The sequence below is a fragment of the Dromiciops gliroides genome, chromosome 3, assembly GCF_019393635.1.
Source record: "Dromiciops gliroides isolate mDroGli1 chromosome 3, mDroGli1.pri, whole genome shotgun sequence".
Classification (NCBI taxonomy): domain Eukaryota; kingdom Metazoa; phylum Chordata; class Mammalia; order Microbiotheria; family Microbiotheriidae; genus Dromiciops; species Dromiciops gliroides.
Genome location: NC_057863.1, coordinates 241433742 through 241452795, shown reverse-complemented (window position 1 = coordinate 241452795; position 19054 = coordinate 241433742). Strand labels below are relative to the sequence as shown.

Below are 19054 nucleotides of genomic sequence, written 5' to 3'. Positions count from 1 at the left end.
ACTGAATAGTTGTTAAATTCATGGCAGACTTGTGAGTTTAGGAACTCCTGGAACTAACCTTTTCCCATCTGTGTCATAGCCAGCTAGTTACCAGAGTGGATAGACCATGACACCTAGAATCAGGAAGGTGGCCTGAGTTAGAATCCAGCCTCAGACACTTACTAGCTGTGTGATCCTGAAGAAGTCATTTAACCTCTGCCTGCCTCAGTTTCCCCAACTGTAAAAAGGGAGATGATAATAATAGCACCTCTTTCCCAGGGTTGTTGTGAATATAAAATGAGATATTTGTAAAGGGTTTTAAGAACTTTAAAGCACCCTACAGATGTTAGCTATTATCATCATTATTGCCATCAATTCCAGAAACTTACTGCACTGATCCTGGCCCAGACCCCATCTCCTATTTGTGCAACATGCAGCTTCATAATACAACATACATGCTATCATTCATAACAAATTTCAGATCACCCAGGCACACAGAATCATTGCCTTGAGGTGGGACACAAGAGACTTGATTAGAGCTCAGATTGTCTTCATTTGATTGTAGATGTTCCTGGAAGGCTTTTCCATCCTTGTCCTTGGCCTCTTTCTTGGCAAGTTCCTCTATAAGCCCCTCCTCAACAACACACTCCTGCTCCAAATGTTCTACTTTAATTGAGCTGGTGACGTTTTCAGTATCCTGGATCCACTCCTGTTCAAGTGAAATATAGAAATTAGGGGAACTTCTTTTGCACTAAAACGCTTACCTGGTTCTGCATATCCATTCTTTTGATACAGATGTCCAAAAATGCAATATCAAATGCCATATCTGCTCGCTTAATGCTTTAATGTCACTGTGAGGGGGGGCAGGTAGGTGGTGTAGTAAATAAAGCACTGGTCCTAGATTCAGGAGGACCTAAGTTTAAATCTGGCCTCAGACACTTGACAGTTACTAGCTGTGTGACTTTGGGCAAGTCACTTAACCCTCATTGCCCTGCCCCCAAAATAAAAAAAATTTCAGTGTGAGCTAGCAAGATGAAGAGAAAATTCAACTTTTTGCTCTAAAATATGTTTATAAAATTCATTAGTGAATCATTTCTGTGATTTTCTGTCAGCTATAAACCTGGGGAGAGAGAATGGAGCCATGACTGAAGATCAAATCCTAACTCTGTCATTTACTACTTGTGTGACCTTGGGTAAGTCATGGAATTTTTCTCAGACTGAGTTTCATCATGTAAAAAGTAAATGGAGAGATGATTTCTAAAGTCCCTCCCAGGTCTAAGTCTTATGCTCCTTTCACTGGAATTAAAAAACAAAACACATTATAACAGATATTTAGAGACAAATGTGACCTTGAAGATCATCAAGACTATGCCCCTCACTTTACAGAGGAGGAAATAGATTCAGAAAGACAAAGTGACTTGTCCAAGATCACACAAGTAATAAGGCAGCTAAATAACACAGTGGATACAGCAGTGGAACTCTAGAATAAGGAAGATCTTAACATCATAGCTAACATTTATATAGCCCATTATGTGCCTGGAACTATTCTAAGCACTTTACAATTATTCTCTTATATGATTCTCAGGACAACTTAAACCCATTTTACAGATGAAGAACTGAGACAGGTAGAAGCTAAGTGTGACTTGTCCAGAATCACATAACTAGTATGTATCTGAATTCTATACTGGAACTCGGGTCTTCCTGATTCTAGATCATATGTTCTATCCATTACACCATCTAGAGGCTTGAGTTTAAATCTAGTCTCAGACACTGTGACCCTGGACAAGTCACTTACAGCACTATTTGCCTCAGTTTCTTTTTCTGTAAAATGGAGATAATAATGGTACCTACCATGCAGGGCTGTTGTGAGGATTAAAGGAGATGATATTTGCAAAGCACTGTGCAAACCTTAAAGTCCTATATAATTGTTAGCTCTTAATAAACAGCAAAGCTGGGAGTCAGACCCAATTTCTCTGTCCTCAACACAAGTATTGTTTTCCTTAAAATATGTAAACAGAAGGGCAATTTTTTAGGTTTTATGGTAAGCACAAGACAGAGGGAAGCTCTTCACCCAGAGTGAGTGTTCCTGGAAGTCTGGTGCCTTGCTCCCAATCCTTTCTGCCTCCCCTACATCTTTCCAGCTATTTTGAGATTTCAAGAGGGATAGAACTGGCGCTAGAAAGCACCCGTATGGGCCTGCTCCTCTCCTCTAATCCTCTGTCCAGCTTCCTCCTGTTGTCCCCAAATTTGTATTCAGGATCTTGGATTAGGGTAAATAAGCAAATGCATTTTGATTTGCATGCTAACTTTAAAAGAAAGCTGGCTAAGATATTCTTCACCTCCAAAGAGGAGGAGAAATGTGTTTAAATTACAGAAAAGCATAACTAGATTAAATATCAAGAGAACTTCCTTGCCACTTGGTCTAACAAATTAGAAAGAAAATATTTTCTTTGCAGTACCATGACATGGGTTAAGTGCACATACTTTCCCTGGGTCTCACTCATGGAAATTGAAAAACGAGAGATGCTTTTAGGCCTAATTGAAAGCCTCAGAATGAGTGAAATATTAAGGGATTGAGACAAAACTTCTGCTTTTGAATTATACTGTACTCATGAGTCTCTGGAAAGAAGATAATATTTCTTTTATTTATTTATTTATTTTTAGTGAGGCAATTGGGGTTAAGTGACTTGCCCAGGGTCACATAGCCAGTAAGTGTTAAGTGTCTGAGGCCGGATTTGAACTCAGGTACTCCTGACTCCAGGGCCAGTGCTCTATCCACTGCGCCACCTAGCTGCCCCAATATTTCATTTTTAAACAGATTATTCTTCACAGTTTTATATTTGACTACAAATAAGCAGTGATTTTGAAAAAAAACAAAATGCAAAAGAATACTAATAATTACCTGAAAGTTCCCCTTATGACAATCAAATAGACCAGGAAAAGAATATTTGGGATCAGGTACAACGGGCATGAATAATTTCTTAACTCTGAAATTAAAATGAAAATTCTCTTTAGGTTAGGTTAAACTCCAGGATGACCATGGACAAATCCGTTAAAACCTCTGAGCTTTACTTTCCTTATGAGTAAAATGTTCATGATGGTAACTATACTACCTATGCCTTAAGAGAGAGCTCTTTGCAAACCCTAGGATTTTTATTGTTATTATAGTTGTTGTTATTATTGTTATCATCTCATAGCATTCCCATTACCTCTGTAAAGAGAGCAGTCTGGAGTTTTCAAAGCTCTTTGGGATCCATTTTACTGAAACTGACATCAGCTAGCAAAGACAGGTAGATGTTATGACCTCCACTTTACAGATGAAGGAAAAGGCTCAAGTTGGGTTACTTACCAAAGGTCATAGGGTTAGTAAATAGCAGACTTGAACCCTGTTCTCCCAGCTACTGCTCATTCCATAACATCACACAGCCTCAGCTGAAGTCATTTTGTGGAACTCCCAAACCTCAGAGTTAGAAGGAACATTTGTGGCTATCTTTTTTGTTTCTGTTCAGTCGTGTCCAGCTTTTCATGACCCCATCTGGGGTTTTCTCAGCAAAGACATTGGAGCAGTTTGACATTCCTTTCTCCGGCTCATTTTACAAGTGAGGCAACTGAAGTAAGCTGGGTTAAAAGTGACTTGCCTAAGGTCACACAGTTAGTAGATGTCTGAGGCCAGATTTTAACTCATGAAAACAGGTTTTCCAGATTCCAAGCCCAATGCTCTATCTACTATGTCACGTAGCTGCCCTAGGAGCTATCTAGTCCAATTCATGCCTAAAAAATAATGTATTCTACAACATACTAGACAGGTAGTATTTAATGTGTCTCATTTGGCTCTAATCTAGGTTTCCAGCCTAATTATACATTATTCTCCTTCAGACACTCTATGCTTCAGCCAAACCAGCCTACTTTCTGTATTCTGGTACATGGTATACCATTTCCTACCTCCAAGTCTTTATCCAAATAGTACCTCCCCACCAAGGAATTCTCCTACTCTTTATATTTTAAAAATCCCTTATTTCCTTCAAACAACAGCTCAGGTGCCACCTATTATCAAATACCTCTTTGAATTTGTTATGTATATATACTTTATAATAATATGTGCATGTTGTTTCCCCACATAGACTATAAGCTCCTTGTGGGCAGGAACTGTCTTGATTCTGTCTTCATATTCCTAACATGTGGCATAGTGTATAGAATTGAAGATTTCCTATGGTGGTGAGCCAACCACCTCCAGAGGTAGCCTATTCTACTCTTAGATAACTGTAATCATTTTTTTAATTGTTCCTACTTCTTCCCTCTAGGGCCAAACAGAATAAATTGTATCCCTCCTCCAGGTACTTAAATAATCAAGCAATCAAATCCGTGCAAGATCTTCTGTTCTTTGGAATAAACAGACTCTTAGTCAACAAGCATTTGTTAGGCACCTACTATGTGCCAATTATTATGCTAAGTGATGAGTATACAAAGAAAGGTAAATGACAGTCCCCATTCTCAAAGAGCTCACAGTATAAGTTCTTCAACTGATCCATATCCAAGATGAACTGAAAGCCCTACACCATCCAGCCCTCCTCATGATACTCTTTTGTTTATGTCATTAACAACATGTGGCACACAGATTAAAACTGATACTCCAAATGTGCTCTGACAAGGGCAAAATTCAGCTGGACTTCCACTTCCCTAATCCTAGAACCTCTTTTGAAATAATAACCTCAGATTCCACTAGTTTTCTCTGTTGCTATATCATACTATTGAATCATAAATTTACTATGAACTATTTGCCACATGGCCCCATTTTGTAGTTGTTAAAGTAAGCTTTGTAATCCAGATTTAAGACTTTATATTTATTCTTTTGCGGTTTTGGGGGGGGGTGGTGGGTTTTTTTGTTTTGGGGTTGGGTGTTTTGTTTTGTTTTGTTTTGTTTTGTTTGCAGGGCAATGAGGGTTAAGTGACTTGCCCAGGGTCACACAGCTAGTAACTGTCAAGTGTCTGAGGCCAGATTTGAACTCAAGTCCTCCTGAATCCAGGGCCAGTGCTTTGTCCACTGTACCACCTAGCTGCCCCCAATAAATTATATCTTATTTGATTCAATCTCATATTCTATCCCAGCAATGTCTGACTGCCATCCAGTGTGTTAAGTATCTCACCTGCTTCACATCATCTATACATTTGATAAGCACAACTATGTCTTTATTCAAGTCATTGATAAAAATGTCAAATTCCACAGAGCCAAAAACAGATCCTGGGGATGCTTTACTGAGGGATCTTCAATGTTACCACCATGACTATTAATAAGCACTCTTTGGGTCCAGGCAGTCAGTTGATAACCTATGTATTGGTACTATCATCTAACTCACATCTCTCCATATTTTTGACAAGAGTAGCACAAAAGACTTTATTGAATAGTTTGTCAATCTGAATAAAACTAAATTTATAGCATTCTCACTTACCAGTCTAATAACTATCAAAAAAGGAAATAAGCTTAGACTATCATATCTTTTTTTTTGGTGAGGCAATTGGGGTTAAGTGACTTGTCTAGGGTCACACAGCTAAGTAAGTGTTAAGTGTCTGAGGCCGGATTTGAACTCAGGTCCTCGTGGCTCCAGGACTGGTACTCTATCCACTGTGCCACCTAGCTGTCCCTTATAACTTATTCTTGATAGAGTGAAGGTGATTTTTTGAGATCAACACTTCCATTTATAGATGTTCATTAACAATTCCTTCAATAACTATTTTCACTCTCCATGATCTTTCAGAGATCCCTGATGGTACCTTGGCAATCAAATCCTCTGATTCTTTCAGGACTAATGGATATAGTTGGCTTCAGCAAATAGACCTCATCAAGGGTAAGTAGTTGCTCTCTTAAATTCTTCAGGTATCAGCCCATATTTTCATTTTTTTTTTGTCCTTTCCAACATCATCTTGATGATCAAATTTTGGATCCTGAGCACATGTTAGAAATACTCTACAGGAAGCTGTGTTTCATATGTCTAAGAAACATCCTAAAAGTACTAATATTGTTCATTTAATAATAATTGTTTTGACTTAATTGATTCCTCTATACTTTATTTGTTTGAGCAAGGGATTCCCCTGAATAAGAGTAAAAGTGTATTTTTCCATCTAGAGGGTAATTTCTAAGGTTTTTCTTTGTGGACTAGATCTGTTCTATATTAAAATACCAAACAGTCATCTAGATTGAACAGATTGTCTTGTCTTTGTGCCCTTAATATGCTTATCAGATTACTTCATTTCCTTTGAAAGAGAGACTGATGTTGATTGCTTCAGTTTGAGCTCCTCTCCTGCTAAAGACAAAATTGAAACGGGCCCCTTTGCAAGAATTCAATGTAATATGTCCAGCCAATTTATAACTATAAAGTCATTTGAAGATAGACAATCCCACCGTGGTTCAAGTAACTGTGTATAATCAGTCCATTTGTCCATTGTCAATCTAACTTTTCTGGCACCTAGGCTCTAAATCAATTTATGTACAGGGAGGAATAGCTGATGATTAAAGGTTTTTTTAGAAAAGATTTTTAAATGTCTTCAATATGGATTTTATAAAACATAAGTTGAGTATGTTAAGAACTGTTATTTTCTTTTGGCCGAAATGCACAACTCAAGTCTAATTGACTTTAAAGAACTCCAAAAGTACCACTCAAATTTGTCTTCTGCTAAAGCTTTTTTGGAAATTTTTTCAATTTCAATAAGTATTTTTCAATCATATGTATAACTCTGATTGTAGAACATATACAAATAACATATATCAGGATTTTTCTGCCTTCAGTTTCTTCATCCACAAAATGAAGATTAATAATACTTATATTACCTACCTCTCAGTTACAAAGTTCTGAGACAATATATGCTAAGCACTTTTATGTTGCCTTAAAGTACTCTATAAATATGAGTTATTACTTTTAAAAATCTTATAATCAATTTAGCAGCTTACAGTAATTCTACAAATATCCATTCAATTTATCAGTCTCTCAAAAGTTCTTTCATAATTAATATCTGGTTGCACATGCATAACCTATATCAGATTGCTTACCATCTCAGGGAAATGGGGGGAGGAGAGATAGAATTTGGAACTCAAAATCAAAAAAAAAAAAACAATGAGGGACGGCTAGGTGGCGCAGTGGATAAAGCACCGGCCCTGGATTCAGGAGTACCTGAGTTCAAATCCAGCCTCAGACACTTAACACTTACTAGCTGTGTGACCCTGGGCAAGTCACTTAACCCCAATTGCCTCACTTTAAAAAAAAAAACCACAATGAATGTTAAAAACTGTTTTACATGTAGTTGGGGGAAAATAAAATTATTTTAAAATAATTCATATCTGGCATATATTGAAAGAATTTTGAGTTTCTATATTCCAGGTTAATTTACCTTCAAGGTATTTACTTGTCTTTTTTCTAGCTGATCATTGCTTGGTTTCCTTTGGTGAAGTAGGAAGGTAATCATTGAGACAATCACAGACTTCGTGCTTACTTAATAATTTGCTTCCTTCACCATTTGTTCAACAAACATTTATCATAATAAGCCTTCTGCATACAAGGCACTGAGCTCAGTACTAGGGGAGGTACAAAGATCTAGGCCCTGCCTTCAAGGAGCTTAAATGAATATAGTTATGCATGTTAAAATGTCCATGACACATTTATCTCCTGAGAGCATTCAATTTATGCTTACCTCAAAAATAAAAGGAGAAGCAATACCATTAGGAAGATAACCAGACTGGTAATTATGTAGATATATTTTGGGGAAGTTTTTTCAACTGCCTCGGTGCATGAATCTGTAAGAAAACAGGATAACTGTTGGTGCGTATTTCCAGTTAAAGTCCAACTTTTTTCTTCGCAAATTCTAAAAAATCCTCATTGGATTCTGATTTTTTTAAAACAGCAATAAGAATAATCCTAGGTAGGAAAAAATGTGTAAAAGGACAGGTCATTATCTAGTCCCCATATTTAAATTGTGTAACCCTTCCATTTAGAAAGGGATGTCAAAAGCTATCACATGATCAGTCCATAAACTAATACTGCTAAGCATGAAGTGAACAGTCAGTCAAGGAGACAGGTCCTACCAAGGGAGGCATTCTGCAAAGGAGACTCTTAGCAAAACTGGGAGTTTGAAGAGATTCAATGACCTTTTATGGGGATTCCTATGGTCATATTTCCTGACAAAACCTTTCTTAGTTATGGAGCCTTGGGCTGACATTGGCTTAAATATAATAATAATGATAAGTATTATATCATAGTTATAAAATAGTATTATAGCTAAAGGTTGGCAAAACCTTTACATATGTTATCTCATTTGGTCCTCACAACAATTCTTTACAGATAAAGAAACTGAGGCTGAGAAGAGGTTGAGTGACCAACCCAGGGGCCAAACAACTAGTAAATGTCTTAGAACTATTCTTTCTGACTCTAAGTTCTGCACTCTATGCACTATGCCACTTTACATTTGTATAGCTCTTTTCAGTTTACAAAGCAATTTAACACATCCTCATTTGATTCTCACAATGATCCTGGATAGAGAAAATATAGATATAATTTTCCCTGTTTTATAGAGGATAAAACTGAGTTTCTGGGAGTTTAAATAAACTTGCTCAAGGTCACACAGCTCTTCAGTGGCAAACTTAGGTCTAAAATGCAGGCCTTCTGATTTAAAGTTTGGTTTCTGTTATACCAGACTATTTCAAGTATGCATTCTAAGGAAAGAAATATTGAATAGCCCCATGTATTTCTGAAAGAACTTCCTGTTAATGAATAGACTATTTATCAGTCAAGCATAAGGCTATAATTAATGTCAACTGGAGCAAAAAAGGTGAAAACCTGTCCAACTTCCTAATATGCTCTCGAATGGTGAGAACCCTGCTGCATATTTATGTAATTTCACTCCAACACTACTACAAGAATGTACATTTAGTACCTAGAATATATAATTGAGAATGAAAGTGAAGTTCAATGACATTCAATCAGGGGGAGCTAGGTGGTGCAGTGGATAAAGCAACAGCCCTGGATTCAGGAGGACTTGAGTTCAAATGCGGCCTCAGACACTTGACACTTACTAGCTGTGTGACCCTGGGCAAGTCACTTAACTCTCATTGCCCCACTAAAAAAAAAATATATTCAATCTTCAAAGAATTGTAAAAGTGACAATCAGGCACTTAATCCACAAAACTTCCAACCCTAGAGCCTCCAGAAAGTATAAAGATGGTCTAGGGATAAGGAAGGCCACAAAAGAAATGCAAAAAATAAGTTTTACTGCTTTTGAAAGACTTTAAGTATGGCCCTAGTGACAGACTAAGTATATAGAAGCCCATTGCCAATAGGTTGGCCACTATGGGATAAATCCTTTAACCATAGCAAGACATGAAACTAAAGAAAACCTTAAAATGGTTATTTGGGGCATTAAGAATCTGCCCATTTTTAGACCATTCGTAAATATGAATGTAACCATAGATACTCAACTATGAGTTGGTATGCTACTAAAAGAACTAAAGTATGCCAATGCTGATGGAATTCTCATTATAAAATAAATGAGTAGACAGTTGAATACAGTCGAAGGAGCACTGACTTAGAGTCAGAGGACCTAAGTTCAAAACTAACTTCTAACGTTTACTACCTGTGTGACCATGGGCAAGCCACTAAAACTTCTTGGCCTCTGTTTTCTTAGAGCTATAAGATGGCGGGGATCAGATTAGATGCCTCTGAAGTCCCTTCAAAGTTTAAATCTATGATCCTACAAAAGGAACTTAGGGATAAATAAATGGTGGGTCCCAGGCATTCTGTGGAAGGAGGAATAAATGAGTTGGTGCAGTTAATTTCATCAGAGCCCCCCCCCAAAAGCAACTAGAAAACTATTTCATGATTCACTTGGTCATCTCCCCCTACAAGACTACTAATGGGCATAAACAAAAAGATCACCATGAAGATAATTGCATGTGCTGACATTTTTTGCAGAAGACAGAAAAGTAAAGACATTCTGCAAAATAATAAAAAAAATCCTTCAAGCTGAGGGGGAGAGAGAGAGAGAGAGAGAGAGAGAGAGAGAGAGAGAGAGAGAGAGAGAGAGAGAGAGAGAGAGAGAGAGTTTATGACTTCAAAGAAAAAGTAGGCAGAGCAAATGATGAGAAAACTATCTTGGAAAATAGAGTGTGAGATGGCAAAACTGGAGAGGCCACAGGCTCTTAGACTACTGAGCAGCCTCACACCTGAATATTATGAAAACTTTCTTTAATAATAGAATCAGAAGGCACAGGATATGGTAAACAGCAAACAACAACATATACAAAAACTGAACACGACAGCACCTTAGCGATCGTTCAATCAACAAGCATTTATTAAATGTTTACTATGTGCAAGGCATTTTGCTAAGTGCTAGGCATACAAAGAAAAGAATGAGACAGTAAGCTACTCATTAGTGATATGGAAGTCCATCAGCCATCTTCATTCTGTCAGACTATCAACTAATTGGAACAAAAGCTTAAAATCAACATCAAAGTAGATGAAAAGATAAAAGTGGAGACAAAGATACTGTGAACAGGCACAAGAGTTTCAATCTTGCTTCTTCAAGTGTCCTTTTGAGATCAAAAATTGGGGAAAGGAGAGAGGAAAAGACAGGTTTTAATTTTTAACAATTCTTATAGAAGTTTAATTGATATAAAGCAACTCTTGTAATGAGGAGGCAAAAGAAACCAGAAAACATCTTTTCCAATAAACACTTGATCCCTCTACCAAGTGGTAAACCACAGAAGCCAAGAAGAACCCAATTTTAGGATATTACTTCAAATTACAACATTGCACAAGAGAAAGGTGGGATTTAAAAAGCATTATCTTCTCATAAACAGCAAAGAGGAGTAAATCTCAGCATTATTAACTAAGTGAGTTCATTCCAAGATTAATATACTTGATTTGGTAATAAACCTTAAAGTGCTTATATAAATGCTAGCTATTATTATTATACATATTTTAAGATCATACAAAGTTCCTCAATAGATGAAAACACAAAGATAATGCTATTAAATGATATGAATATTAATATTGTCAGGCATTAAAAAGGGAGATGCATGCCAGATATATTTTTAACTGTCATAGAAAATATCCTTTTTTTTTGGAGGGTGGGGCAATGAGGCTTAAGTGACTTACCCAGGGTCACACAGCTAGTAAGTGTCAAGTGTCTAAGGCCAGATTTGAACCCAGGTCCTCCTGAATCCAGGGCTGGTGCTTTATCTACTGTGCCACCTAGATGCCCCCAGAAAATCCTTTACGGAATTCAAATGCAAGAATGATTTTTTAAATAAATGTTGAGATCCTTCTGACATTCCTTTTCATAAGATAGCATCATACTCGTCATTCTAAGCCACAGAATATTACACGATGTCCTCAGTGAGGAACTAGGTGAAGTTTATCTTTAATGCCATCCTTAATACCTTCCCTATGTTCTTTGCCTTTTTAGTAGTGCCCTTTCCGATGTCCAGTGCCCAAATGTTGCCTCAATTGCTTCTCTTTCATTGCATTTCCCACCTAGCTGCTTCTAACCCAAATCAATTCACTATGATGTGAGGAAGTCTGCTTCTTCATATGAAAACTAAAAGAAATTCCTTCTCATCCATCTCTTTTATTGTGAAGAAAAAAAAGAAGCTAGGGTATTAACATTGTTGGTCATCTAAACAAGTCATATTTCATCCATAACCACATTGGGAAGACTACTATACCTACAGAGAGTAACACATCACACACTTCCCCTTGAAATTCATCATGTAAAAATAGCTGGATACCTTGGCTTTGGCATTACCTTTCAATTTGCTCCTCTTCCAGTGTGTTACAGGGGACCAATCACTAGGATACGTCCTACTGCCATACATAGCCATTTTTGCTACGACTCTGGCCCGGAAGAAATAACACTTTTCAAAATCCAAGCTGCCTATTGTAACATTACATATTTCATTCGTGTTGGACTGCAAACAGATACATGTATCAATTAGTTAATTATACATTTTACTGAGAAGAGTATCACACAAAGTGATACACTCTATTTTCAGTCATTCAAGACACAATTCATCCAAGTGCTTTGTTTGACCTTCTTGATCTGGTCTTCCCTTTCTATCCATTTCCTAGAGCATTAGCATTGAAGGTGGAACTTCAGAAAAATAAGCCTTCTAAAAAAATTTTTTTTATAATGAATGACAACTTACAAGCCAAAGGAGATAAAATGTTTTTATGAAGTGGTATTTAAAGATGGAATAACTTTTGGTGAAGTGGTATGATTTGGCTGTGCCCATTCTGGGCGAGTCACTTAAATTCTCCATCTCCCAGGAAAGACTTAAAATCTATAAATTATAAAGCAGTTGCCAACCTCTATTGATTAATAAAATGAGTTTCTTTTAGCATTTGTATACACCAATGGTTATTACTGTTCGGCTGTTTTAGTCTTGTCAGACTCTTCGTAACCCCATTTGGGGTTTTCTTGGCAGTGATACTTGAGTGGTTTGCTATTTCCTTCTCCAGCCCATTTTACAGATGGGGAAGATGAGCCATACAGGGTCAAATGACTTGCCCAGGACCACACAGACAGTAAGTATCTGAGGCCAGATTTGAACTCATGAACTGACTCCAGTCCTGGCACTCTATTCACTGTACCAACTAGCTTCCTATACACCAATGATATCAAATTCAAATATAAACAGAGGTCACTAAATCATACATATGGATGGAGGCATATTAATGGGGGTTTTATGAAATAGTTCCTGATTATGTTTTAATTTGGTTTAGGCTGCACTTCAGATTGTAGTCCAGACATTTGACACCTCAGCTCTATATCAATGAAAATACAGATCTGGATCCAAAAACCAAAAAAAATAATAACAATAAAAATGTGATGGGGGGGGGTGAGGCAATTGGGGTTAAGTGATTTGCCCAAGGTCACACAGCTAGTAAGTGTCAAGTGTCTGAGACTGGATTTGAACTCAGGTCCTCCTGACTTCAGGGCCGGTGCTCTATCCACTGTGCCACCTAGCCACCCCAAAAATGTGATTTTAAAAAATCATTTAGTAAGAAGCAGCCATAGCATATGTGTAAAGGGGGTGGCTTTAGAATCATGAAGATATAGTTTCAAATACTGCCTCTGAAAAATACTGGCTTTGTAATGCTGGGCAAATAATTTAACCTCCCTATATCTCCATGCAACTCTCTGAAACTAGAAGTTGCAGGACAAATGATGATCTCTACGTCTAGATTAAAATTTCTCACTCAGTGTTCCTTAAACCAATACAAGTATAGGTCTGGTCTAATTTGTTTAGTAATTATTATTAATTTCTAGTTTCTCATCTCTTTTCTCAGTTCTGTCCTTTATTGACTCCCCATTTTTCCACTATCTTGTTGTTTGCTTCAGTCCCATCTGATTCTTTGTGGCCCCAATTGAGGTTTTCTTGGCAAAGATAGTAGAGTGGTTTGTCATTGTTTTTTCCTCCAGCTCATTTTACGGATGAGAAAACTGGAGCAAACAGGGTTAAGTGACTTGCCCAGGAAGTATCTGAAGCCAGATTTGTACTCAGGATTTACTGACTCCAGGTTTCTATCCATCACCACGCTACCTGGCTGCCCCTTCCACTACCTACACTTCCCTTACTGTTGACTTTTTTTCCCTCTCTCCTACTCCTTTGTTTGAGGTAAATGCTGGGACAAAAAGTCAGAGATTTAGAGCTAGAAAGATTTAGAAATTATGTGACTACTCTTGGAAAAGTCACTTTATCTCTGTGGATTTCATTTTCCTAATCTGTAAAATGAAAGAGATTAATTTTATTGTTTACTTGTTTTCAGTCATGCTTAAATCTTCATGACAACATTTGAGGTATTCTTGGAAAAGATATTGAATTAGTTTGTCATTTCCTTCTCCAGATCATTTTACAGACAAAGAAACTAAGGCAAACAGGGTTTAAATTACTTACCTAGGGTCAGCTAGTAAGTGTCTAACGCCAAATTTGAATTCAGGAAGTTGAATTTTCCTGACTCCAGGCCAGGCACTCAATTTGTGCCACTTGGTTGCCCAGAGATGAAATAAAGGACCTCTAAATTCTCTTCTCATTTTATCAACTGCTTCATTTTACATATTAAAGGCCTGGAAAGGGAAAATTATTTGTCCAGTGCTACACAGATAGTAAGCATAAGAATTAGGATCCAAGTCCTTGTTTTCTGAAGTCCAAGTACATTCATTAATTAGCATTTTGACTTACTAGATGTCACTGCATTGAAAATTGGCTCCATATTGGTGGCCTGTCCAATTTCAGTATTCAAAATCAGACTCCATTATGAGTATCTCAAAAAGGAGTAAATATGAAACTTTAGTAGATAAGTGAAAAAAATGCCTCCCTCTATTCAGCAAAAATACCAATTTATTTTGGATTGGGTGGAGGTCAGTTCTTGTCTCCACTTATAGCAATCAACACCTGCCACTCATTACATTAATCATGCCACATAAAGACCCAATTGTGGGTTCGTTCAATATCAATATCCTACTCAAATGTCATCTTCTTCAAGAGGTCTCTCCTGGTCCTTCCAAGTAAAAGAGGTTTTTCTCTCTAAGGTGATTTTCCATCTAGCCTGTATATACATTTTTTATTTATATGTTGTCTTCTTTTTTTGTTTTGTTTTTTTTATGTTTTGGTTTTTTGCAGGGCAATGGGGGTTAAGTGACTTGCCCAGGGTCACAGCTAGTAAGTGTTAAGTGTCTGAGGCTGGATTTGAACTCATGTCCTCCTGAATCCAGGGCTATTGCTTTATCCACTGCACCACCTAGCTTCCCCTTACATGTTGTCTTCTTAATCAAATGTGAGCTCTTTTACGTCAGGGACATTGTTTTTTCCTTTCTTTGCCCAGAACTATAGCATGGGCTCTGGCACATGGTAGTTATAAGAAAAATTCTTGTTATTTAAATAATTGATTAAATTATTGTTAATTTAATGCTTGTTAAGTGCTTGAATGCCTGATTGACTCTTCACAATTTTCTCTTTAAATGTCATTACTATGATCTTGTTTGGTTTGGTCTCTGCCTTGCTTTATGTGTCAATTTTTTTTTCTCCACAACTTTTTGCTTTTTTAAATTTGGTAATATTGCTCATAGACTTTTAACATGCCCTTTGATAAGATTTTACAAATGAGTTTATATATTAAATTGGTCTTTCACCTGACCACCTCTCTCCTTAGAAGAATGTAATAATCTTTTTTATGTGCAATTATATATGTAACATATAATTACATATAAATATATAATTAAAATAACTGCTAGTAGATTGATTGATTGATTGATAATAAGCATTGAAAAATATTCTCCATGTTTTGTGTTTATTTCTGGAGTGAACAGACAGCATGTGCTTGTTGAGGGAAGGTAAGACACAGTGGAAAAGTAAGTGAGTAGAAGATTCAAAATTATACCTAAAGTGTTATACATGTAAGACACTTTTTCCCCACTGAGTGAACTCCCCAGTGAAATGGATAGATGTCATTCCAAAATATAAACATTGTTCTGGGAATGTCCCATTTCTCCATTTTTCCTTCACCCTTAACTGTATAGTCTGGCTGATATGTATTAAAGGAATTATGAGAAATAGAAAGGAGAAGTAGCAAAAAGGGAAAAAACAACTCTGATATCTTACTTTTCTATGAATATCCCATACTCACCTTTCTTTGGTGCAATCACCCATTTTTGTGCCTTCCTTCCTCTATCCAAATCTTCACCAACCTTCAAAACCTACTTTGTGTCCCTTTTACTCCATGGAGGATTCCCCGACTACCCCAACTCTCACTCATCCAGCCTTCCTCTTGACTATTACAGTTCTTATCATCTGTACCACAGAATCTAGCATTTAATGGCATTGTCTTATATGGTTTGTTTTTATTCCATATATACAGAGGGGAGCAACCAGGATTATGAAGAATCCTAAGTCCATGTCACATGAGGTTCAGTTGAAGGAACTGAGATGATTACTCTGAAGAAGAGAAAATTCAGGGAGGAACATGACAACTGTCTTTAAGTATCTGAAGAGCTATCATGGGAGAGAAGGAAGAGGGTAGAATCAGGGGAAATGACGTGAGCTGCAAAGTCTAAATTAGGCTTGATCTCAGGGGTGGGAAGAAATATGGGCTGCTTCAAAAGGTGGTAGATTTCCCTCTCGTTGGAAGTCTTCATTCAGATGACCACTTGTTAAATAAGTTATATCAGAGATTCTCTCACTAGATCATTTAGACTGGATTGTCACTAATGTTCCTTCCAACTCTCACATTCTGTGATTTTGAATCTTTTCTCTACAAATAAAGTTTAGGCTCCTTGAGAACAGGGAGCATGTCTCAAATTTCATATATATCTCACAATGCTTAGTGGTTAGTGTCAATTATCACAAACAATAACAACAATAATAACCAGCTGGTGTTTTTATAGTACTGTAAGATTTACAAAGAGCTTTACTTTTATTAATTCATTTGATCTTCATAGCAACCCTGAGAAGTAGGTGCTATTGTTACACCCATTATTACATCTTATTCTCATAAGAGGAGAAAACTGAGTCTCAGAGAGGTTCTATGACTTGCCTGGGGTCACAAATGTAGTCAATGCCTGTGGTGAGATTTAAACTCGTCTTATTGACTACAGATTCAGCAATGGACCCTCTACCCCAAGTACATAGAAGGTGTTCAACAGTTACATATTAACTGATGATTAACATTGAAGTGCTAATGAGGACCACATAGAGTGAAGAAATTTAGTAAGATGTAAGTAAAGCAAAAGGACAAATATTTAGGAAGATTGTGTTACTTTATACTTCTCTAACTAGGATGTCTTATCCTGGACCTAACATCGCTCTCCTTCTAAGATTAGACAATCAGAAGAAGTTAAAACATTCTTGATGGACATACCTGCCATTTTTGATCAAAGATGCTTTTGTGTTGAATTTCATAGGTGAGACCATGATAGGGCAAATCAGAACATGTTATTATAACTGAGTCTTCTCTCCATGTGAAGCTCACATTGGTTGGAGAATTGGGTTTTACTGAAAGAAAAACATACTTCACCAGAAGGTAAGTCATTCAGAGACAAATATTTCAGCTCCATTAAATCCCTGCGTTTTTCTTGCCTGTTTTTTCCTTTTAATATCAATCTTTCAAAACTTGCATCAGTCTTTTTAAACAATTTTCTTTTAATATAATGTTAATATAGTATTTTATATATAAATATATATTATGTAATATAGTATAATGTTATACTAGTATATAATAATATGTAAATATAATGATATGAAAATATTAATATATTTATATTACATTATAATTAGAATATTTATGCAGTAATTTATATTATAATTAATATATAAAAGGAAATTATAATTTATATAACTATAAACACAATTATAATGTGTTATATTATTTCTTGTATATATTACATTATTGTTATACTATATTGCATATTATATAATAATATTAACATAATAATAAAACATTATGATAATAGTATATAATGTAGTATTTTTTTTTGCTGAGGCAATTGGGGTTAAGTGACTTGCCCAGGGTTACACAGCTAGTAAGTGTTAAGTGTCTGAGGCCGGATTTGAACTCAGGTCCTCCTGAATCCAGGGCCGGTGTTTTATCCACTGTGCCACCTAGCTGCCCTAATATAGTATTTTATATGATTAAGATTACAGAGAGACAGCATGGTATAATAAAGTGAGAAGTAGCCTTAGAGCCAGGAAGATCTGAGTTCAAATCTGCCTTTGACTCATACTATTGGCCCAAATTTTTAAGCACATGCTCAGTGCTCTAGAATGGCAACCCTAAAATAAAGTGTTGAGTTGTGGAGAACACACTGAACTGCAATAGGAAAGGAAATTATCTCATCTGGAAGTTTGCTATAGCAAGGAAATCAGATGTCCAGTCCTTTTCCCTAAAGATAACAGGCAGAAATCAGGAAGATGAACATATTTGAGCTATTTGGAATTATCATAAATGTCTAGTTGAATTTTAAAGACAATTAAATAGATAACATTTGTTCCCTTTCCTTGTAATCAATAGGCGGAGGCTAGACCTTAGTTCCCTCTCTCATCTTCTTAACTTCTCCTTATCAAATGGATATGGATTCAAACCAACAAAAATAAAAAGACCATGAAAGCTAGCAAATGTCATGTTTGTCTCTTAGTGGGGGACTCATTTCTTGCTATGGACCTGGCTAGAAAATGGATTCCACTGGATTTCAGCAGCTGAGAAAGCAAAACTGTAGACCATATTTGGTACTTACAATAATGCCTAAGCCTCACAACCCTTCGTTCAAGAACTTTATCTTCTCTCTTGAGTAAAAAAGTCAGTCCTTTATTTTCAGCCTTAAAAACACATCCAGAAGTATAACCTTGATAAATAGTGTAGTGAGGACACTCTTGTGAAGGTGAAGCATTGTCCAATCTACAATTAAAGAAAAAAGCTACTGTTACTGTCACTTTTTATGTTAATTTCTGTTGACATTTTCAATGGGAGTTAGCATTCATAGACCATCTAAAACTTATGCCACTCTTAGTAATGGAGTCTTCCACTTTTTCCACCATTCTGCCATTACTACAAAAATTTTAAAAGACTACCTACAATTGAGGGCCATTTTGGATTTTCCCTTGTCTTATTGGTAGTCATGGCTAAGACATTTCTTGCCAAGTGTACAGCCTTTCAGTGATGAACTATTCCAGATCTTAGCTAAAGAGGTCCATAGAACCATGCCTAAAGCTTTCCAAAATGGCCGCATATGCCAGGACTCCCACTCCATTGGCATAGCTTTTAAGAACCCAGGATCAACTCCATACTACAATGAGGTATCAGTGTAGGATTTTGTGAAGGGCATCATCAGCTAGTAAGAAGATAAGATTGCAGGAAAACCTTGGCTTAAATCAACATTATTACAGGTTTTGAAGGGGTTTTTTTGCATTGTTTTCCTTCAGTTGTGTCCCACTCTTCATGACACCATGCACCATAGCAAGCCAATATTGTCCATGAGCTTTTCTTGCCAAAGATATTAGAGTTGTTTGCTATTTCCTTCTTCAATGGATTAAGGCAAACAG

The 19054-nt window shown here is 36.6% G+C and overlaps 1 protein-coding gene across 1 annotated transcript in view; it reads right to left on the bottom strand.

The window, feature by feature from the left end:
• Positions 1–418: 418 nt before the first annotated feature.
• Positions 419–19054, bottom strand: part of LOC122745522 (cytokine receptor-like factor 2) — a 41291-nt gene continuing 22655 nt past the window's right edge. Inside the window, exons 3-9 of the mRNA XM_043990858.1 lie at positions 18250–18410; positions 16878–17011; positions 11767–11929; positions 7660–7762; positions 3039–3050; positions 2882–2966; positions 419–688 (exon numbers count right to left, since the gene is read on the bottom strand). Of these exons, the coding sequence (XP_043846793.1) occupies positions 419–688; positions 2882–2966; positions 3039–3050; positions 7660–7762; positions 11767–11929; positions 16878–17011; positions 18250–18410 (928 nt within the window). The remainder of the gene's footprint in view (positions 689–2881; positions 2967–3038; positions 3051–7659; positions 7763–11766; positions 11930–16877; positions 17012–18249; positions 18411–19054) is intronic.